The sequence below is a fragment of the Melospiza georgiana genome, chromosome 2 (genome assembly GCF_028018845.1).
Source record: "Melospiza georgiana isolate bMelGeo1 chromosome 2, bMelGeo1.pri, whole genome shotgun sequence".
Taxonomy (NCBI): domain Eukaryota; kingdom Metazoa; phylum Chordata; class Aves; order Passeriformes; family Passerellidae; genus Melospiza; species Melospiza georgiana.
Genome location: NC_080431.1, coordinates 64,498,077 through 64,521,888, shown reverse-complemented (window position 1 = coordinate 64,521,888; position 23,812 = coordinate 64,498,077). Strand labels below are relative to the sequence as shown.

The 23,812-nt window shown below is 41.8% G+C and overlaps 1 protein-coding gene across 1 annotated transcript in view; it reads right to left on the bottom strand.

Moving 5' to 3' along the window:
* Positions 1 to 23,812, bottom strand: part of ARHGAP20 (Rho GTPase activating protein 20) — a 58,379-nt gene that overhangs the window by 31,427 nt on the left and 3,140 nt on the right. The window contains exon 2 of the mRNA XM_058018326.1: positions 16,824 to 16,909. Within this exon, the coding sequence (XP_057874309.1) occupies positions 16,824 to 16,909 (86 nt within the window). The remainder of the gene's footprint in view (positions 1 to 16,823; positions 16,910 to 23,812) is intronic.

Here is a 23,812-nt window from a genome sequence, read left to right as displayed (position 1 = left end):
GATTTTCTCTAGCATGATGGTCAGCTTACTCACCCAGCCAGGATATCCTTACCTTCTGAGCCTTGCTGTAACAAATGACCATTTATACGGAGCCAAACCAAATGAATGTGAGGGTCTGAGAGGAGGACACTCTTTCTCTAGGGTTCACTAGAAGCTTGTAGCAGGTCTGGAAAGCCAGAGGCATGGCCTCAAGTTCTCATACTAAGCTGAGAGAACTGAACCTGGGTCTCCTATACCCCTGGTGTACCTTAAATAATGAATTTCTGGATTAAATCCAGGTACCATCAGTATCTTTACTCGTGATTTTGAAATCCAACATTGCAATTATTTGCTTTCCCAAGAGATGACTCCAAATGAACCATTTCCCATTGGCAAAACAAATCAGTTCAATTTTTATTCAAATATAATTTACTTATTTTTTTCTTGTTAAAAAACTTAAGCAAACACTTGGCAGGATCAGCTCGGCAAGGGCAGGCTGAAATGAACAACTTTGCAATTCCAGTTTATTCTTGGTCCCATTGGAATGGATGACAAACACCTAAAGACTTTTCTGGGAGAAGAAATGGAGCTTGTATGGTGAAAGTCACAAAACAAATGGGGAGGAAATGAAAGAAAACAGGAACAAGGACAGGAAACTCTCAAAGGAGGTCATAAACCTTGTACCTATGTTAGAGCCTGGATGACTCATGACCCTCCTCTCCTTGATACTTGTGGCTGGATTATGCAGAAAGTTATTTAGGAAATCCTGACAGCTGGGAGAGAAAGGATAAGCTCCAAGATTGGCCTACATTAGCAGGACACACTTTCACTGATGTATAAAGAGCTGGCAAGGATCCCTACCTGCTGGGATGGGCCTTGGATTCCCCTTTATGGATGGAAGTCTTCAATTTTTAAAAGAATTCCTCAACTTATTTTGTCTTAAACTGTGTTTTAATCTTGTCTTTCATTACCTACCCCTTCAGGTAAGAGAGAAAGAAGAGGAATGACTTACAGAATGAAAAATGCAAATGTAAGTTATTTGGTCACTCCTATGCAGAAGGGGTGTCCAGGAGTGTGGAGGTTAAAGCAGAGGGAGGAATGTTGGTCCAGCATAACAGGGGTACACACTGTGTGGCCAGCAACAGGAGACAGGGGAACAACAAGCACCTCTCCTACCCTGCCACCCCCATGGGACTAGAAATTGCCACCTCACCAGTTCATCAGTGAGTGTTAGGTAACTGGACTCCAATTCATTAACTCCCTAGCAGCACTCAGCACGGAAATTCAAGCAGAATTCAGGAATGCTGATGAGTCCACCTGCATGAAAGCCATGCATGCCTTTTACCTCAAAGATTAAATCAGGAATACACTCACCTGTACTTGAACCCAGTAACAACAAATGTGAGGAAAACCCTTTTCATGTTACACTGCTGTAAGCATTCTTACAATCATAACGTCTGGCTTTTATGTCTCCATATAGGCAATTCTGTTTGATTATTCCTATTTGTACGTTTTCTACATCATGATTCAAGCCCAGGAGCCTCTCAAATTAAACTAAGCAAAATCTTTGCCATATTGGTACACAAATTAAGGTGTGGTAGGTTCACTACTGCCAGAAGGGTCAAGCAAATTGAGCTGTCTTTTGAGCCAGTGCCTTTCAAGCACTCCGGTCAGCTGAACTCCAATAAGCAGTCTTACATACACTAATATTAGACCTTACCTGATAAGCCTTATCAAAAAAAAAAAAAAAAAAAAAAAAGAAGTGCCAATATTTTCTTCAAAGTGGAAAAAAAAAATCAAAGCCATTAATTTAGCCAGAATATTCTAACATCCCAGGAACAAGGAACATGGAGGAAATTCATGTCAGCAGTGACAAAAATGTCTTTTGGAAACCAGGCTTTTGATCCTCTCAATTAATGTTCCTTTGTTACAAGACATGAATGAAACCCAAGTGTTGTTACATTGAAAATGCAGATCAGCAATATCCTCAGGCATAGGGATTTATATGAGAGAAGTATTTTTGCAGTTCAGTTTTTAATGGCTCAATGATTTTTCGGGCCATTAAATGGGTCTAATTCTGACAAAGTGCTAAGTACATAAATACTGATTCTTTGAAAATTCCTTTCAATAAAATTAGACAAAAGCCAGGTCAACATGATTTCTGATATAAATAAAAATGAAAATCAGTGATGTAGGTCTCTGTCTTCCTTTCCTGTGTTTCCCTTAAAATCATGATTATGATTATGATTAGCACAAGTAAAAACCCACACAGTAACATCTTTCCATTTTGGAAGAAAAAAAAAAGCTGTCATCCAGGTTTGTTAAGAAGGAACTGTGAACTGATTCCTGAAAGATGGGGTTAGATGGGGATCCTGTAGAGCCAGCAATCAACCATGTTCCATTTTGTGAAGAACTAAGGCTGACACTGATGTTTTGAAGGCATTGCCATTATAAAACTCCAGTCTTGAGAGGACATTTTTTTCTAAGAGTGCTATTTTGGGAAGACTGAAATTTCCATGTGTGATTTTAGCTAAGGAGAAAATTTTGTAATTGGAGGATATATACAGAGATATTCTTGAGCTCTTCAGGAAAAGACTAAAATCACTGTGCTGGATGAAATTAGTAAAAAGATAATTGAAAATTTCTCTCTGGATGCTTACAGAACATAAATTTTTATACTTCTTATTTTGCAAATTAATCAAAATAGTCATTTCGTGCCTATTCAAAAGACACTATGATTTAAAATACCACTGCAAATTTGGAGGTGAAACATATGAGGGTGAAATCTACAGTAGTCAGCCAAATACTGAAAAACACATCCTGGCTGCATTCAGTGTGAAAGCAAACATCAGAGCTCACTTCATTGATCTTGTATTTACCAGAAACCACAGAAACACAAAACATACTTCTTTCCCCTGAAGAGCTTCCTTGGGGTTTCCGATAAAGCTGAATGGCATCACCCACAAAATGTTTATTCTTCGTGTTAATGGAGATGTCAGCTTTATTCTCTGTAGCAAAAACAATGAAAGAAAATATGTTTTGAAGGAGAGCTAAACAGTCCATGCTAAGTGGTTACTAAATCCATGATCCCAATGTCATTTATTCCAATAGGAAGCTTTCCCCCGACTTCAGCTGATGATGAGTTCAGCCTATCATTGGTTTAGATTAAGCTCTAAGATGCCTCAGGGGAACAACCTGTTCCAAGGTAGCTAAGCTGGAATGAGCTGCTGCAGGTATCTCAGGTACATGACATCCTTCTCCCAGGCTGCTTGTGCTCCACCCAAAACCCCACTCCACTGTTTGGTTGTTGCTCTCTGCCAGAACTTTCCTCCACCGATGATCCCTCTGCAGCCACAGAAGTCGATTTCCTCTTACGGTGCAGCACCAGTGCTCTCTGCATGACTGATACCTATTGAAATAAAATAAAATGCCATTTCCCTTTTTAACCTCTGAAGGCCTTCTCAAGATGTAGGTGAGAAATTCACCTTTTCACCAGCAGACCAGTCAAATGATAGCTGTTCAAAAGGCTGAAACCTGAACTAGCCCAGCCACGTGTGAGGCTGCATTTGGTGTGTCTAACACATATGCAATACCTTTCCAAATTCCTCTTACAGTGAACAACTCAGCTTACACTCATTTCACAAATATGTACTGTAGGTATAAATCCTGCATGCCTCCACTGGTGCTGAAGCTCAAGTAAGGACCAGAAGTTCTTTCCAGTTTTCATACAATCAATCACAGAAACATAGAATGTCCTGACGTGGAAGGGACCCACAAGAATCATTCAATCACAGAGTAGCCTGGGTTGGAAGGGACATTTAAAGGTTATCTAGTCCTACACCCCTGCAAACAGCAGGGACAGCTTCCTCTACATCAGGTTGCTCAGAGCCCTGACCAACCTGACATTGAATCTTTCCAGGCACGGGGTATCTTAACACCCCTTAAGGAAACCTCTTTTACAGGCCACTTTTAGGTACTGGAAGGCTGCTCTAAGGTCTCCACAGAAATCTCCAGGCTGAAGAGTTCCAATTCTGTCAGCCTTTCCTCTTAGTAGAGGTGTTCCATCCTTCTAGTAATCTTCATGGCTTTCCTCTCCTGGCTCCAATAGGTTCATGTTCTTTCTGTGCTGAGGACCCCAGAACTGGACACAGAACTCCAGGTGGGATCTCACCAGAGTGGGGTAGAGGAGGAGAATCCCCTTCCTTGACCTGCTGCCCACGCTGCTTTAGATGCACCCCAGGACATGCTTGGCCCTCCTGGCTGCCAGGGCACTGCTGACTCATATTCAACTTGTCATTGACCAGGACTCTCAGATCCCTTTCTCCTGGAACTTTCCAGTGTCCCACTTCCTAGTCAATCCATACATCCACAATTGTCCCGTCCCAGGTGCAGAATCCAGCGCTTGCCCACGTTACACTTCATGCAGTTGGTGATTGCCCGTGTCTCTAATTTGCCTATGTCTCTCTGCAGGGCTCCTCTGCCTTCCAGGGAGGCAACAGTTCCTCCCAGTTTGGTATCATCAGCAAAATGATGTAAGTGTACCTTCAGGTCCTGTGTCCAAGTCATTTATGAAGACAGTGAAGAGGATCTACCTAGGGGTGTAGAGCTTGCAGCTTGCAGCATAAATCTAACCTTGCTTTGGCTGCAGGCCAGAGAAGCCACCAAGCAGAGCACCTGCCAACCTTCCTCACCGTGTTCAAAGACATCAGACTTACTTTGTATACCTCAAAGGCCAGTTTTGCATGGGTCTAAAGAATAAGCAATTTATCCTTTAGGAATAATAAAGCCAATGAATCAACTTCAGTGTCTCTCAGTAAAATAATTTACCATCACTGAATCACAGCTTTGGGCTAGAGCAGTGCACTGAGAGAAGCAGGAGGTATCCGCATCCTTTCAAGGCTAGTGAAAACAGCTTACTATTTAGCAACTATCTGCACCCTAATGCCTACAGTTCAGCCCACATTATGTATTTTTGCCAAAATGGATTACCAGTAAGGGAAAACATGTCATTTGTGACCAGCAGAGATACCCCCAAAAGCAAGCAAGATCTAGAAAGTTCCTCCACTTTCTTATCAGAGTTTATATTGGAAATCAGGTAACAGTATTTGCACTTTTTTTCTGTGCCTCCTACTCTGACCCTTAAGCTCCTAAACAGTCCTGTGAGAAGGAACTTCAATAGGAGCTTAATAGATGGTTTCCTTGTTTGTTTTTTTTTTTTTTGCTAATGATTCAAGACCTGCTAACTGGAGCTTGGAAGGCAAGATAGTTTACTGCTGGAAATCAGTTAACACTCAGACATGTTATCCATCCTGTGGCTAGAGGGTGTTTTGCATTCAAGATAATTAACTTACTAAGGCAGTGAGAACAATTATTTAACTAACCAAAAGCAAACAGGTCCAATTTGGTGTGCAAGGGCTCATCAAATAAGGTGAGATAGGGTGGAACAAAAAACGCAACCAAATCTGTAACTCAGGAGTGAGTACTGACTCACACTGCAGCCCTCCTTACAGTGCACCAAAGGGCAATGTTAAGGTTTCAGAACTTCAACATTCATTGAATTTCATCATAAATGGCAATCTGGATGTGACTTGAACTGCATTATAGCCAACTTGAAAAAATCATCCCAGACTTTGCCAAAATAATCACACAAAACAGATCATTGTGTTCTGTATGCTAAAGGAGAAGAGTGAGAAACTAAATGAAAGAAGGGCTTTTCTTGTATTCTGAAAACAACTGCCCATGCTTGGGCCTGAACACAGGACAATGGAGATAGTCCTGCTCATGCTCCAGATGAATTTAATTTCTATCATGCTGGCAGGTTATTAAAGCACATGGCTTGAAGAATCACTCTTCAGGCTAGAACAGCCGTGAAGAGAAAGGAGGCTACAACTGCACTACACCCATTTGCAGACCTACCTCCAAAATCTGTCAGCAAGGGGCTTTGTCTTTGAAAAAGAGCTGAGGAACAAGCAAAGCCCTGTGTAAGTTCTTGATCATTCCCTCAAATGTTCTTGATTATTGAGCTGTAGATGGAAAGTTCTTGATCAAGTTCTTGATCATTCCCAGCTGTAGATGGAAAAGGGAAGAAACGGGGAGACATAACACAGTACTCCTCAGTAACGCTATCTATCTGGAGATGTCCTTGTGACAGTTCTGGCATGGCACAAACTATCTATAGATGGAAAAGGGTGCTGAAAACAGGGATGCCAACAGCCATGCCCATTTCCCATGACCTGCTCAGTCCAGCCTGCTCCATCTCCACTGCCTGTTCAGCACAACCACACAAAGCCCTGCTGGTCTCAGGGATGAGCATTCACAGCCCCCATTGCCACGAACGAGGTAACACAGACAAGGCTCACCCACACGGAGCAATCTGCAACTCAGAGCCCTACTTAGGCAGATATATATAGCTATAGATATATATAGAGATAGAGATATAAAATCCTCTGCATTTTTAAAGGTGCTAACTGCTCCTTTCTGCCACTGCCTCTGAACCACAACCAGTGCCCTCAGTGAGTCACCCACGTGCTCAGGATCTGCCCACTTCAAATCTCTGTGATCCTGAATATGCACTTCATCTACATTTGTATGGCACTTTATTGTAATAAATAATAATTAGACTTGGAGAGCAAAAGAAAGCACAAAAAATATGGGCTTGGAGGGTAGGAGTGTTTTCCGGGAAGGTGGTAGGTAAGATGTGGGCCAGCACAAAGCTAGTATGCAGTTGTAAACTTACACGGACTATTTATAGAAGGGACTTTAATAAACAAGCATGAAACTCTCTTAATCACATGGGCTGCCAATCCTTTTCTGAATCTGCTGTCAACTGATCCCTGCTATGCCAAGGCAGCTTCGTTCTGAGGATGCTGGGCATGTTTGCATGCTGTTATTTCTGCTAAATTTTATGTAGTTGAAGCAGCACTTTGTGAAAACAGTGCAGCATTCCAGAAATAGCAAGTTCTATTTTCTGCAGCACTCCTTTAAAGTCCCCTAGGCCATCACCATTGTGGGTACAGTAGCTTTTGTACCATGAAAGAAGTGAGATCTGCTTGGATTTTCAAAGAGCATTAGTTGCTAAGTTTTACAATGCCTGATTCTACTTTAGAAGTGTTCTATACTGGTTGCAGCTTCTTTTTTACACGTAATGTGTTCGAACAAATAGGGGGCAGTCACCCCTCACCCTTGCATTTTCCCTTATGGACTGTGCCCCTGGATCTCATAGGGACTCCTCTGACCTGGAGCAAGTATCACCCTCAGTTCACAGCCTCCAGCACAGGGCTGTCCTCATTCTATGCAGGCAAGCAGCTGGACTCCAGAAAATTATACCCAAGACCAAGCAGTGAGTCCCAGCAGGGTCACAAAGACTTCCCACCAAAATGTGCTGCAAACCACTCTCCGCACTGGCAGGGCAAGCACAAGCCTGGACAATGGGAGGAAGATATATGTTAATTGGGACTGGGAGCAAGCTTTACTCAGATAAATTGACTTATTTACATTTTAGGGCAGAAATCAAGGTTAAAGCTCATATTTATTAAATTGGATATGACTCCTCTGCTTCTAAAACTCAGCATGCACATTGTAATGCAATATTTATTGAGAAAAATATTCCAACTTAAATTATAATAGGATTCTAAAAATTGTATTGTATCATCTCTGCATGATGTCAAAACCTTATGAAACATAATAAAAATTACTACAGATAATAAGGTGGTGGTTTGCACTACATGTTTCAGGTGCAGAGGCACATAACAGACTACTTTTCTGTAGTCTGGCAGTAAAATATCACATAGCTGTAGGGTAAAATGCATCATTAAAACAAAATCCTCACACTTTTCAGGCTGGAAGCTTGGCAGCTTAACTGTAAACAAAGCTGCACTTAAGTAATTTTTACATAGCCAAAAGGACACAATCCTCTGCAGAGCAAGCATGCACCACAGCGTGGAGGCTGGAGACAGGAAACACGCTTGTGGTTTGGTTTGCTTCCAAGGCTTTTTGTTTTATTTTAATAAACAGCTGCAAGGTGTTTACTCTGAAAATTTAACACAAGGGCAAAATTTTCTATTAGTATAAATTAGCACCACACGTTTTGGTCATATTTTGCCTATCTCCACCAGAAAACAATTTAGGGCAAGTGATGTAAATCCTGTTGAAAAGCTCTTGCAGTGTGGGTGTTCTCCAGTCAGTCAGCAAGTTCAAGGGGTTTTGGTCTATGGCCCCCTGAGCAAGGGAGACGTTTGGGAGAGGACACATTCACATGCAGAAGTCAATAAAAGCTTTTTGGCCCTTGGAAGAATCAATCCTCTGTTCCCCACTGCAGTTCCCACTCACTTTTACTGACCGACATAGCAGCACCACCTTGAGTTACTCTCTCTTTGCAGTTGCACCAGAGAAATGCCATTCCAGGCACTGTCTACCCAAACAGAGATCTTATTGTTCAGACCAAAAAAAAAAAAAAAAGATCACAAAAAAGTGACCTTTGTGGGAAAATAATAAAGAAAACAAAGATAATAAAGAAAAAAAAAAAAAAAAAAAGAAACCAAGTAGGATGAACTGAGGCAAAAGAAAAGCCCAAAACCTAACACCTCAGCTCTACCATGGATGTCTGGGCTTTTGGAGCTTCTCATAGCCTACAAGAAGCCTGGATGCACAGGCTATCTTTGCTACTACCAACAAAACTCCTTCCTACCCATTCTGAGGAGATATACAGAGGAGCACTCTGGGATCTCAGTCCCACTAGGAGATCCAGTATTGTTTTAGTTGGCTGAAGAGATACAGGTTTTGTCCTACCTTAACTTTTTTGAGAAGTAGTAATTTCAATTAGGAGAATTAATCCTACTTAATCACAACTGGAACATTTAAAAGCCTGGCTCAACTCCATTGACTTTGACTTACCTCACAGATGAAACTGATCTTTTATTCAAAAGGTGTTTTCATACATCTTCTTGTAAAGTGTATTACAAGAGTTCAGCACAGGTCATGCAACAGCCAGGAATCCTGGGTGACCAAAAATAGCTAGGACATCCTGCAGATCTCTACAGAAACAGGTAATTTAAAGCTGATGTGCACATGAGGTAAAAAGACTGGTGTAGACATCTTTAGAAATCCCTTCTGGACCATCATGAATGGCTGTCAGTGAGCCTACATGTTTCTGCTGACCCTAACATCTCCAGCTCTGTATCATATAGGCTGCAGATGGGCAAGAGTAGGGCACTGGTGTGACCATGTCCTTTCAACAGGGAAATGGTATTTTCTAGTTGACTGCCTGGGTTCACTGCCTGTCAGTCACCCCACTCAATCATTGGGCAATATCAGTGAGGCTGCTCATGGTCTCTCAGAGTTTCACTGCCCAATAGCCCTTCCCCTTCAGAGTCTGATTTTCCCATTATTGAAGAAGCAATTCAGATAGGTAGGTTTGGATTAGATTTTAGGAAGAATTGTTACTGTGATTGTGGGTTAGGCACTGGCACAGGCTTTCCAGAAAAGCTACAGTTACCTCATCCCTGGCAGTGTCTAATGCCAGGTTGGATGGGGCCCTGAGCCACCTGGAAAGTGTCCCTTTCCATGGCAAAGAGCTTAAAAGCAGATGATTTCAAGGTCTCTTCCAACACAAGCCATCCTATGAGTCTGTGAACTGTGGGACACAGTGGGGTGAACTCCACAAAGCCCCACCACAGACATGCAGAGAGGATCTGCTCAGCCCCTGTAGTGGCTGCAGTGTATAAGAACCACTCCTCTAAGAGAGATGACCAATTTGGGTGCCAACATGGAAGACAGGGCTGTCACCTCACCTGTCCAGTTGTAACAGGAACAAATCTGGCTTTGTTGTGCCTCCAGGGCTTTGAATTATATTTTGATACTTTCACTACGGCACAAGAATTATCTTATTACGGTGAAGAGATTACTTAATATGCCTGCTGCTGCCAGCTATGGCAAGTGTAGTGACCTAGATTCCTTGTGAACATGCATGGAGCCACATGCACCTGTTTGCTCTCCCATAACTCACTGCCCACCTATTTATTCAACAAGTTTTTCACAGAGCAACTCAGGCAGATTAGTCAGAGGTTCCTACTCCACAAGTGATCTGAGCTGGGGAGAAAAGCTGTTAGAGGATCGCCCACATCTCTGTGCCTTTTGATGATAATTACCTGTTCAGTGCTGCCAATAGCTATGCTTCACTGGCATGTGCAAAAGCAAAACTCCAGGTGTTTGGTAAGCTGTCTGGTCAGCAGGACAGTGTCTAAACAACAGAGGCACTTGAGAGGTCAGGAAGCCTCTGAGATAATGTCTTTCTGTCATGGGTTTAGAGCCTTGCCCCCAAGGCTTATTATCCTTTATTGGATCTAGCCCCCCGTACCCAAACACTAAAGAGTGGGCACAGAAGATACCTAAATACAGACTGTTACTCCCAGAATGTGATTACAAACCCCTCACCAGCAGCTTTGTGCACCACAAGGACACAGCTGGACAAGGAGAAGCAATGCCATGCAGAGACCAAAGGGTATTTAACGCTGGCCCTTGTCAGAGGTGGGAGCACCAGAGGCAGCACATCAGCCTGCACATCATTAGAGCCCTTCTGCTTGTTTACACAAGATAAATGATCACAAAGCAGATTGAGCAAGTTGGTCTGTGATTTCCTCAGGTATGCTGTTGCCCAAACTGCTTGGCCAGACTGTCACTTGGCAGAGATTTTATGGTCTAAAATCATCAATACACAATGGCTGGACAACAGCTGCGCCCTGCCAGACCTCAAGGCCTAATCCAAAAAGCCCTTTAAATGGGCTGCAGACAAAAGCACATGTGGACACTGAGACATCTGGACAAGCACTGCCCCTCACTGTCTTCATACTGCCACAATTCTCTCCAAAAGGGAATTGGCTTAAGGCACTGGCATTAAACTATTAGCCATTTATTGTAAAATTAATCCCCTATTTAAACTCCAATCCCTCCAAAACCCTGTTTCCAAGCCTTCCTTCTTACCTCCAGTCCTTTCCTTTTAATAAAAAAGCAGCATATCTCCGAAAGCCGCAGCTCATTTCGATCTCCAGATGTACAAACATCGCTAAAAGCCAGTTTGTAGGTCGTAAATGAAGAACTGAGGAGTTTTATCAAAAACAAACATATGCACACATATACTCACACAAAACAAAACAGAAAAAACACAGCAGAAGGGCGGGATTGCCAATCTCTGAGTTAAAAGGCCATCTGAGGCCTCAGAAAGTTCACCTTGTTAACAGCTAATAAAATTTTATCCTCAGCTATTATTATGTAAAAGTAACTTTTGTGTTCAAACACATGGCTTAAGGAAGCAATACTCCAGTGTTACAATTAGCTTTAATCAAGCATGAATTAGATATACTAGAAACTGACAACTTGTAGAATATCATCACAAACTGTTTTAATGATAATTCCATTAAAAAAGGAAAAGCATTAAATACAAAATAGCAATGTTTTTAAATTACAATTTTTCTAGAAATTCATATGTGACCGTGTTCACAGGGGTCCGAGGATGAGGGAAGAGACGAGGATCTGACTCCAAGTTTCAGAAGACTTGATTTAGTATTTTATGATATATATTATATTAAAACTGTACTAAAAGAATAGAAGAAAGGATTTTCGAAGGCTACCTAAGAATAGAAAAAGAAGGAATGATAACAAAGGGTTGTGGCTTGGAGAGAGAGTCTGAGCCAGCTGGCTGTGATTTGCCATTAATTAGAAACAACCACATGAGACCAATCACAGATGCACCTGTTGCATTCCACAGCAGCAGATAATCATTGTTTACATTTTGTTCCTGAGGCCTCTCAGCTTCTCAAGAGGAAAAATCCTAAAAAAAGGATTTTTCAGAAAATATCATAGCTACATTCATATATGTTTACCTAACATAGGGAAACATGACATATTGAGGGGAGAAATCCAGGGCAGTTCTCATACAGAGATTTCTGCACAAAATGTTAAAACATCAAAACTTTTAATGAAATAAAACACCTCAGAAAAAAAATCCTGATCAAGTTTTTTGAGGCTGAATTAAATCTAAGAATTAAACCCAGAAGCAAAGACACACCTTCCTTTGCTTTGATGACTGACTCTCTAGGAATAGGAGACTCAGTTTAGATGACTGGCTGGAGCCTGGAGCCAGCCGGGATCGTACCTGGCCATGCCAACTCCCGCTCTGCCTCTGAGCCCTGCTGGCGGCGTGCAGCTGCTCCAGAGGTAAATCCCCACCGACCACACATGGAAGGCACACCTGGAGACTGGCAGGCACACATAGCACGGCCTTTGCCCCTCTCAGCTCTGCAAACTCCCTGGCCCAAGCCATGCCCTCACCAGCAGCGGCACCATCGGCCGGCCAGGCCATGGCGGCCGCTCCTCCGCCCGGCACGGGCGGCCTCTGCCAGGGAGGTGCCATCCACAGCCCAGGCTCCAGCAAATGCTGCCATGGTGCCTGGGGGCTGTGCAAGAGCAACACCCACCTGGGCACAGGCAGGAGAGCTTCTGCATCAGGGCCTCAGCCTGTGCCAGCAGGTTAAAATGGCCGTGGTGCACACCAGGGGCCTGCGCTCCCCCTCCATTGCCTCACCAGCCAAACCTGCCTCACAGAGATTACACTGCCAGGCAAATTATTCACCAGCATGGAAATGACTGAAGAACGAGCAAAATTATCACAGCTGGAATTTCTATATAACAAGCTGGTTACCCACAATGAACTTTCATCCCTGCCGTCAGTTTTGCCTGAAACACCAACTACTCATCTTCCCCGTGAAAAAGAGACAGTTAAGGCCTTCTGGCAATTTACATTTATTAAAAGTCTCTATTTTTTTGTCTTCTTCTAGTCCCATAGCTTGGATCATCCACATTTCTTCTGACTAAAACTCTGAAAACACAATGTCCAAGGCTCCGGGAACACTCTGTATTTGCCTCGCGCCAAGTGGAATGTATTACTAGATTACACATGTGATCTTCGTTATCTGGGATATTTAGCCTTTGGCACAGGACCCCTAGAAGTGACATGCCAGAATCACTTACTGTGCACTGGAAGAAGGAAGAACAGACTCTCTGTGAATGGCATAACATTACTTCTATGTAAACAAGGGGAGGAAACACCTTGGAAACTTGTCGAATCTCCAGTTTTTACCTTCCCCTTCTCCAACCATAAAAGCCACATAACAAAATTGAGTAGAGGTAACATTTTAGGAACTTCCTTTTCAGGTTCTTTAGGGATTTATTCATAAAACTTTCTAAAAAATATCCTTTGGGATTTTTTTTTTAAAACAGCCTGTGCTTCCAGCTTACACCAAAATAATATTATAAACACTCTTCATACTGCAAAAAAGAGTTGTTACATTTTCAGTATTTTAACACCTTTAATGTGTGGACACACAGATCTATAAATGGTCTTCCAGACTTAGAAATTGTGAGATTATATTACTTGGTTTCAGTATGTAAAAATATCACCTCCAAAGATCTGTTGAGGTGTGCAATAGAAAAGGGGAAGCTGCTGGCAGCTGCAGCACAGACTTTGGCTGTCCCTGTGAAATATTAGAGATGCAAGCAGAAGACCACCAATGCAGAGGAAAAACTTGGGTTTTGTCACATGTGAATATTGTTTTGAGCAACAGCAGAACAAAAGCTGAAAATTTTACTTGAAACAAGTCTTTATTATTCTGTGTCAATTATTTGAGATGACAATACCCATTGCTTTAAATCTGGGCCTCAGACATTTCTGTTTCAAGCATGTAATTTGCATTGCACTGAACTGTATCATTAAGTTGTGCAGGTTTCACTAAAAGACACCAAGAAAAAGTAAGAGGAAGATTACAACTGTGGAACAAGTCTGTGGACAAATATAACTAACCCAAATCCTTTGTTGATTTCATACACATTAACGGAGTTAAAAATCAAATTTATTTTTTCTGCACCTAAATATGAGCCAAGAAAAACACCAAAAGCTTACTTTTCCAATGTATTTCTACAATAACCTTGCTCAAAGTGCTTCTGAAGAGTACATCTGATGATGTGAAGAGTCTCTACATGGCTATTCATCACAAGTTTGTGATGAAAAAGGAGCTGTAGAGGGAAAAAAGGAAGAAAAACAAGAACAATGTGGCAATGGTGGCCTGCATATCTTCATCTCTTGGATGTAAGGGCCCAAATTCCACCGTAATATCTGTACTATTTACTATGTTTCTCTTCTGCGTGCAGGTACAAGTCAAGTGAGGCTTGGATTATAGCAAGGTTTCCCTTCTGTGCACCACCATGCCATACAGCCATCCCAGAATTCTTCTGTAGGTCAAATATCATGTGACTCCTTCTATATGATTGACAAGGCAAGGAGAGATTTGTAATGAAAGCTGAATGCTCATTAACCCAATGATACAGCTGGAGAAAAAGATGACAAGCTTTTAAGCACACCAGATTTTCAGACTTGCTTCTCTTTCAGGACTGATAAGAGGACAATGGCACAAACAAGCACTGTTTTTTCCAGATAGATCCTCTTGTCTTGCTCACATGCTTGTGTCATCACAGCTACCATAACACCACCATCGAAAACCTTAGTCCTCTGAATGCTAAATAGCCATCTCCAGATGTCACAATGGTTTCTTTGAATAAATAGCATTTATATTATTCAAAGTAAACTTTAAAATGCCCCAGAGTAAGTCTGTCCAAAGTGCCACTACATTTTATGAAAGTGCCCTGTATATAAACCAGGGACACCTGACATATAAAGTGGTATAAAAATACAAACTGACTCGGCTTCTAAGTATTTCCTGCCCTTTTAAACTTTGCACTTGTTCATTAATTTCAACAAATATTGAGGTGAGCCAGCTGCTGAGGTGAGAGTATTCAAATAAATCCCTCACAGATGTTTGTTAACCTCAGATAGGAGCTTTATTATCTACAAATCATTAATCAACCATTAACAAGTAAGTGTTATAGAGTCCCAGTATTAAGGTTCACTGCCAGAGAAGAATGATAGATTTCACAGGCTGGCTGTGTCTGTAAGAACTAAGAGCAGAGACAGGTCTGAGGTAAAACATTTGGAGGAGATTAGAAAACATGAGAAGTCATTTTGTTGCTCTTCAGCTCTCCTTCAGAGAAAGCACTTCACCAGAGTTAAGCATTTACACAACAAACGAAGTGGAAAGATCAAACTCATCCATCAGTTTGGTGATGAAGAGGAATGTACTTTGCACAGCCAAACAAGGAAGTCAGGCACAGGTGAGAATTGCTGCTCCTGAGAGCAATAATAAACACCATCCAAAGTGCCACCCTCTAAACTGAAAGACTCTGAAGCTACAAAATCGCCTGCTCTGACTTCAGAGTCCTCACCCAACACCTCTCACAAAGGCCACAGACTTCTGTTGGAAACAACAGAAGCAGCTAAATTGTTCCATGCCACACGCAGAGGACAGACATGACTGAGGCAGCATCCATCAGTTGTTGTGCAGGATAAGCATGGCTTACTGCAGAACAAGGAAATGCATTCCCCTCTTTGGTCCTCTCCACCACACAGCTTCTGCCAACTGGCCTTAGGAGAGAATCTTTTCACACACTAGATTTGGAAATAATTCTGATCTGGGCTATACAAGCAAGACACTTCAGAAAGCACAAAATTCTTAGGTGAAAATGTAGTGTGTATTACACTCGGTGTTTCTCCAGCTATTTCTGATTTCTGATACTTATGGAGCAGGCAATAAAGTAAATTTCAAAAGCAGAATTGAAGAAAAATGTTGCCTGAATACCAGCAGGTAAATGAATTTTGACTTTCCTATTTTGCAACTCTGATTTTTTCACAGAATACTTTCACAGGTTTCTGAAATACTGTGGAATTCTAAATTATGCCAACCAGATATTAATTAGATCAAAGACAGAAAACTTTCCAAAGCTCATGTACTGATTACTTAACACACCATAGAGTGGGAAAAAATATTCCTTACAAAGTCATACTTTTATTTCCCTCCATAACATTTCTTCATAAAGAGCAGTACACAGCTGGAAGCATTAACAGCCGACCAGATGGTTCACTTCTCGATAAACACGTTTTGTAAGTTTAAAGTCTAATGAACTGCAGCGCAGGGAGAAAAAAGTTATGTATGCAGAGTGGTTCAAATGGCAGGTCAGGGCTGGGGCTGGACAGGGGACTGGCTCCACAGAAACTTCCACTTCTATAGCAGCTTTCCATGGGAGGAAGGAGAGAGGGAGGGAGGAAGGATGGCCAGTTCTGGCAGAAGACAAAGGACAAAAAAGGCTGAATGCTTAACACCCACAAATTCAGCCCCATAAGTGCTAACACTGGACAGGGGAAGGTTGTGATCACCAGATCCTGGCCCACATCATTGTCCTGAATTGGCAGGTGCTTCCAGAGCCCTGGAGAGCCTGTACCATGCAGCAGGCAATGACAGAAGAAACTTAGCTCAAGTTAAATTGTGCAATTCTACAGTGAACAATCCTGAGTTACGCCTGACAGTGTGGAAGTGTCCAAGGCAGCAAGCACTCATCTTCTTCTGCCCATGCCATCTCCACAGGATGCAATCAAAGCCAGTCACAAACTGTTCAGAGCTGAGCAGCCCAAATGTCACATGCCTGGTTACAAACCGCAGAGCAGCCCTGCCCACCCAGACAGGTATAAACAGCTCAGTGGGGCAGCACTGGGGAAACCCCTTCTAGGAGACCACCAGGTGCCTGGGCTGGTTCTGTCACATCTTTCAGCAGCCTTTACAGCTGTGCAGCTACCGAGGAGCCCAAACTGTGTGCAACAACCCGATGCGGACAATAGTTCAAAAACATTTCAAGCTTTGGGCAGAGAAACTGCAAAACAACACAGCCAGCAAAAGTCACTGACTCACCTGGAGGCCGATCTAGATCTGCTGAGTGCTTTGACAAAGATCAAAGATGGTGCAGACTGACGTCTTTGGGCCAAACTCTTCATCTTCTGATTGGAAAGAGAAACAAAATGAAATCACAGGTGAGATTTGGAACAGTAACTGCACACATACAGACTGGGCACAACCAGACTCCAGTTTCAGGCCATGGGAAAAAAAAAGATATTTTCCCCCTCAGCAATCCTTGAGGGGGAAAATATCACAGAGAAATTCCCCCTGGAGGGGGAAATATGGTAAGAAAAGCAGGAGCATTACAAGAAAGCCAGTGTAAAGAAAAGCTGAAAAGTAGCGTCTACACACAGATACTTGAGGTACCCTGCACACATGAAATAAACACCTAGAGCTGGTCCTCAACCCCTTTTTTGTCCCTTAGTAAGATATATTTATCAAATATCCAGGTGGTGGTTTAAATTTCAAATACTTCATACATTTCTGTGTCACATCTGACATCTACCATTATTTAAGGTTTGTATTCTACTCACCTGACCTTAAACATTATATTAGGCTACCCCTTTTTAACAAATCTTTAGAGATGAGAGCATTTTCCTTCCCTACTACTCAATCTGGAGCATATCTTGCCCCTCAGTAGCCAACAATGACACGTTTTTCGTTGCTGATTATGCATGAGAAAAATAAAATGGGGAGAGACAGGACAGTTGTTAGCACAGAAGTAGAAAGAGAATGGGAAAAAGGAGACACTCAAAGACAGAGAACACCGCAGGGGAAAAAAAAGAAAGCACAAGGAAGAGATGAAAATGTCAGTAGCTAACAAGAGAGCATGGATTTCCAGTCAGTGAAGTTGAACACTACAATAAAAATCCTGAGCAAATAAATACCACAGTTTTCCCCAGAGGTAGAAATTTTCAAAAGCACCCACAGGAGACAAAAGCACACATTTTCCTGAACGCACATGTGTTCACCACAATGCATTCAGTCTCCCTCCTGCAGCCAGAAGCAGGACCAGCAGAGCAGTCCTGGCCCTAACCCTGGAGGGCTGTCTTGAACCGGTTGTGCAGCCTGCTGCCAAGGTGCACGACCTCTCCTCTCACTGACCCTCCACCAGAAGGGTGACTGTTACCTTATTTAGCTCAAATACTTTTCAGAATAAACTGGGGAACAAAAGAACCAGGGTCAAACCCCTCCTGAGACCCTGACAGGAGAATATCCAACGATGCAGTGGTACCTTACAGCACCACTGAGAACCCACAAACAGGTGAACCTCTGACAGCCATGAAATCCCTGCTCTCAGCTAATCACAGAGCATGACTCTCTTCCTTCATACCAGAAATAACCTCTGACTACCAGGACAAATATGTCAGGACAGTGGGAACAACTGATTCTTCTGCCAATGTATGTGCTGGACGTGGCACTCGTTCTGTTTGGGCAGGTGCACAGTGTGCTCCCCTCAGAGAAACTCTGCATATTTTACTCACTTGTGACAAGTGCATTTATTTTACTCACTGCAGTCCATCTGTTATTGTGTCAGTTTTTTGGTTCTCTCTTTATTGATGCAGAGCACGCTTGTTTGTTTTGCCACTCAGTTACAGCCATTGTGCAGCAATTGTTATAAATTCAACTGTGTGATTTCAATTTGCCTTTAAAAATTATCTCCTCCTCCGTATTTTATCAAAAAATAACCTTCTCTTATATAGAAGACTGATAAATTAAGTCTTGGAACATTTAGCTGCCTCCAATTGGACTATAACTGGATAATAAGAGATTGCTAACAAAAGAAATGTCCATTTTTAACAGTTTTTTAAATAGCTAAATAAGATAAATTGTTCTAGTGAATTAAATCTGTTTGTCTTACTGCTAGCTAATCTGAAAAGCTGTTAGAGGTTTTAAAAGTAGCACACCTGCAAATACAAAGACAAAAGGAGATCTGTGTAACAATGCAGTGTAACATGCTACAGAAGACCAGCCACATGTCACACAACAGGCAGATTTCAGAAGTTAATATAAAGCATCACCTCCCAGTGGGAAATTTACTGCAATTTACACATTACTGGGCAGGTGGCTTTTTGGGGGCGTAAAAACTGGAGCATCTCAGCTCCTGCAAATGCAGTGGAAGTTTGATTACATTATCAAAGAGATCTTTAGGTCTGAAAAGAAAGCCACTGGGAAAAAACCTGCAGTATTTTAAAATCTATGGCAATTACAGCATTATTTTTCATGCTTGGGTTAGCAGTGCTGAATAGCACCTGTGCCAGCGAGATTCTAGTCTTGACTCAAATGTCTGAAGACCAAAGAAAAGTCTAGACTACAGCAAATTTAGGAAGAGCTCCAATAACTGGCAGAGATTATCTTGGATAGGGGGATCCCAGAGGTCTGTGACCCAGCCTCTCTGAACCTGCTGACAGCAAGACCCATTCAAGCAGGCCACCCTGGGACACCTCCAAGGATGAGATTCCACAGCCTCTCGGGGCAAACTCTTAGCACAACTACTAAGCATATCTTAACAGAAAAAAAAAATAGCCTCAAAACATAAAAAGATCACTGATGAGAAAAGGAAAATTTTCACAGCACTCAAGTGAGTCAGGTCAGCTGTATGCAAATAAACACATTACACAGAGACATTGATTACAGACAGAAAGGGGTGTTTTATTTCTGTTTTGCTACGTACAGAGTTTGGGAAGAGAAAATAAGTGACCATTATGACAATTTGAATTGATTCACTTTGAGAAGGGAGAGGATAAATTCACTTTTCCTTAAGTTGGATCCAGTTGCCTGCTATCCTCATTTATATTGCTTTTATTATGTGCAAGGATGGCAATGTGGAGAAGAGGAGATATATCCTGAACAGCTGTTGTGAGAGCAGATGTTTGGGAGGAAAAGGAGATGCACTGACCAATTATCTAAGCATGGGACACAGAGAAGCATTTCTCAACATGTGTCCCACATCATTACCTCCCATTTTTTCATCTAAATATTAGAAAGGTCAACACAGACAGAAATTCTCATACTTGCTGGCTGAGTCACGCCATGTGAAATGTATCATAAAATCAGTATCTATGATGAATGTTTACAGTGTGCCAGATGCAAAGATGATAATCTTGTGTCAGTCAGGACAAACTAGAGTTACTTCTGTCTTCCTCACATCCAAAAGCTGGAGTTGCTGCCCCTTCCCCTCCGATTCAGGTTTAACTTCATACTTTCTGCATTTCTGGTTGTGGTTGTCTTCACTTCTTAACAGAAACAAAAAGGTTTTGCAATTTCAGTTGTTGGACTGGTGGTAGTATTTGGCCAGTTTCTCATGTGGTATAAAAAAAGTCATAGGCCTGTAGACTGGAGAAGAATGAATTTACACCAGATATTGATTAGACCTACAATCTGACACACTGTTTTGTAAACCGTGATGGTAGGTGGTTTATGAGCAGACCAGCCCACCATGCTGAAGACAGAAAGCTTGCAAAACACCACTGAAAATATGTTGTCTCTCCTCAGGAACCCCCGTGGGTTACAGTAAATGTTGCACAAGTATCTCCCAAGTCATCAGCTTGGGGAAAAATCTATTCCTGGATGCCAGTATTCAACTAATTTTGCCTCACAGTTGAAGTGGATGATGGCACTATTTGAAATTTATATAAATCAATATATTGCCAAGTTACAACATTGATTTCCACTGTGGAAAAGGCAACGCATGGTAAGACCAAAAAATCTGGAACTGTTCCTGCACTTTACATGTATCACTTTACTATATCACGCTTCTAAAGAGAATGGCAGAGTGTGAATTAAATAAAGAATGTATGAAAAAAAATAATGGTACTTACTATTTATTTTGTGGTGTTAAGTAATGCATATAGAGTGTTTATAATATTTTCAAGTGTCTAGAGAAGTTAAAGATTATGCACTAAGTGGATACCCTGCTGCAGCTACTGGTGAGAGCAGGCAGGCTAAGCCAGGGGCAGTGTGCAGTGATTCCCCAGGAACACACTGCCCACATTGCCAGGTTGTGCTGCCTGACCCATGCCATGGTGAGACACAGGCAGGAAGATTCCTCTCCCCAGCCTCTGACTCACACACCTGAGCTGTCTGCCCTGTGCTCCTTTTAGAGCTGACAGAGAGAAAAGACAATTTAGGGCACGGCTCATCTTGTCTGAAGAAGTTTTTCTCCACTGACTGTAAAAGAAAAGCAAGGTGACCAAGAAAATAATCATCATCAATCCTCTCCTTGCTATCTGAGCAAAGGACAGGGAATAGAAAACCATGTATGCTCAGTAACTCAGGGAAGAACTGTCTTCTTGCAGTGGTTTGAGCTTAGGATGAGAAAACGTTGCTTGATGTCAGTTTAAGAACAGACACACAAAACAGTCGAAAAATTTACTTAGTTCCTGAGTGACAGGTAAACACAGCAGAAATGCCTCCTCAGCAATGTGCAGATAACCTTGTTAAAGCCTCCCCAGACACTGAAGGATTTCAGGCTCCTGATTTAAAGGCTCACTCCAGAAATGGGTCAAGGCTGGGACATCTGCCTGGGTCATTTAACTGGGTGACAGGGACAGCCCTCAGATGTGCCAATGCCTCGAGCTGAGGATTGCTTTCAAGTGGCTAAGCTCTCCCTTTCACTGCTTTATTTTTCTAATGAAAGGAAGTCTGATTTTAACAAATCCTACTCTCTAAATGTATTTAAGTTAATAACTGCAAGGGATTTCACCCATGCAAACTCTGCTCTTGTTGTCTAAGCAACAAAACATATCTGTGGCACACACTCCTGGTTTAGCTAGATATCAACCAAAGCACTGACAACAAATCCTTACCTGAAACTGTGGGGTAAGTTTCACCTAAATGCCTGAAAATCAGAAAAATCACAACAACCCTCAGCATATAGCAGTTAATTTTGCAGAATAGCTGGGCATCACTCTTACCCCTGTATCACTGGAGCACTTATGAGAGGCAATAGATTATATTTTCCTACATACTAAAATCCAGTATTTGTTAGACTTACAGACTAGAGTTGTCAAAAAGTACCAAAAATAGCAAGAATTCTTATACTTTGTTAAAGGAAGAAATGGACCTATGCTGACCTATAGCATTCTTGAGCCCTCAAAAACAGGGTGAGAAGATGACTGCATTTGAACTGCTGGCTCAAGCAGCAGAGATGTAGAGAGATCCATTTACCATAAGGGCAGAGCAGGTGACAAAACTATGTGCTTTTGTTTATGCTGGCAGAATACTTTTACTTACAAGGACCTTCCTAGAAAGAAAGGCATTTTTGGATGGATAATTGTGGAGAAAACAATTGCAGGGACACAAGACAAAAGAGCTACCAACACAGTGGACCCAAAAGCACATCCTCATGGAACAGCAGCTGCCAGAGAGCACAGCAAAGGCTGAAGGCTATCTCGGAGTAGAAAGAAAAATGGATAAAAGAAACCAGGAACAAAACATGTTTCACCATACTTCCCGAAGGATACAAATCTTTGGAAGCACTTATATGGATGTCTTCAAAAGATTCCACTCATCTACATCACAAGATGAAGATGTGAAAGATCAGGAAACACATCACAGAGGAGGGGAACATTGAGTATGCTGCTTGTGGGTCCTGCAGTGAGTCAGGGCACTGCTCAGACCAGTGACTCTGTTTGTGATGGTCTTGCTGAAGCCCAAAGTTTCCTTTCAAGCTTGCCACAAAGCATGAAGGTTAATACATGGATAAAATTCTGCCCCAGTTTCTGTATGTACAGACTTTCTCAGGAGCAGTTTAGAGATGACAGAGAGAGGAGATTCCCCCCACTCCACATCCCTACTTCAAGCAACATTGAGTAAAGAGGCAATAATTTTTTATTTGTGGTTCTTGGGTGTTACATCCCACATGACCTATTGTGCCCCTCTCTTTCCTAGTGCCACCAGGAGGGGCAAACAAAAAACCCAGGAATAGGAAACTCAAGAACTAGCACACATTGTTTTCTGCATAATTTTCAGGTTCTCTCATGGACAGAGAAATGAAGGATTGCTAACACTAGTTAGTAATTAAATCAGCACCAGGAGGCACATCACCACAGGAAGTTACCACAAGCCAGCACACTCTACCAAGGTGATTTTAACCTAATGACCCACTTTGCAGGTGATTTCATTAAAGTAGGAGCTTTTTCAGTCCTCATCAGAGACAAAATAGCTCCAGGATATATCTGCAGGATGATAGGAATTGTTCATCACTTCACTAAATAGTGCCAGAAGTGTTTCTATGTGTCTGAAATTTCCAGCACTACCAGGTGTGATTTTAGAAACAACCCACCAGATCCTCAGCCAGGACAGAATCTTGCAGGAAGAAGAAATCCTTGCTTAAGGAGATTTATCTTAAAAAAGATAAATCTCTTGGCATGAGATCAAGGTATCATACAATATAATGGCAAATACATACTTGATTCATCTTTTCAGAGTAAAACAAGGGATGAAGATTATAAATTATTACTCTTCCAATGCCATTAATTTGCTTGAATTTGTCCATTTAATACACTGTTGAGGAACACTAGAACTCTCTTTTCCCTGCCAGTAAACTGTTGCTGCATTTGTGACCAGAATCACAAAGAAACACGTATTTACAGTGATGGAATTGCCAGATTTCAAGTCTCAAACCATAAACGCTACTTTGATTAGTATTCAAAATGGTTAATTTTTTGCACACTTTGTAGATGTAAATATTAATTGCTGAGCCTCCAAAACATTATAAGAATTTACTTGAAATCTTCAAGGATGCAGCAAAAATCCTAGGACTGACTCCTTGAGCTACCAGATATTGTTCTGCATAAAATATTCAGGGTTGGTTGGAATCTAGCCCCTCTATTTATAACCAGGAAATTATAAATATGGTTAAATGACCCAGCTGCTACTGCTGACACAGTTACATTGGCATAAAAGACATCTCTGCTGCATGGTTTGTTTTGACAAATTTGTAGAAATAAGCTCTATCAGTATAATCACTTTTACTCATGCTACTGCAATCCACTTCATTG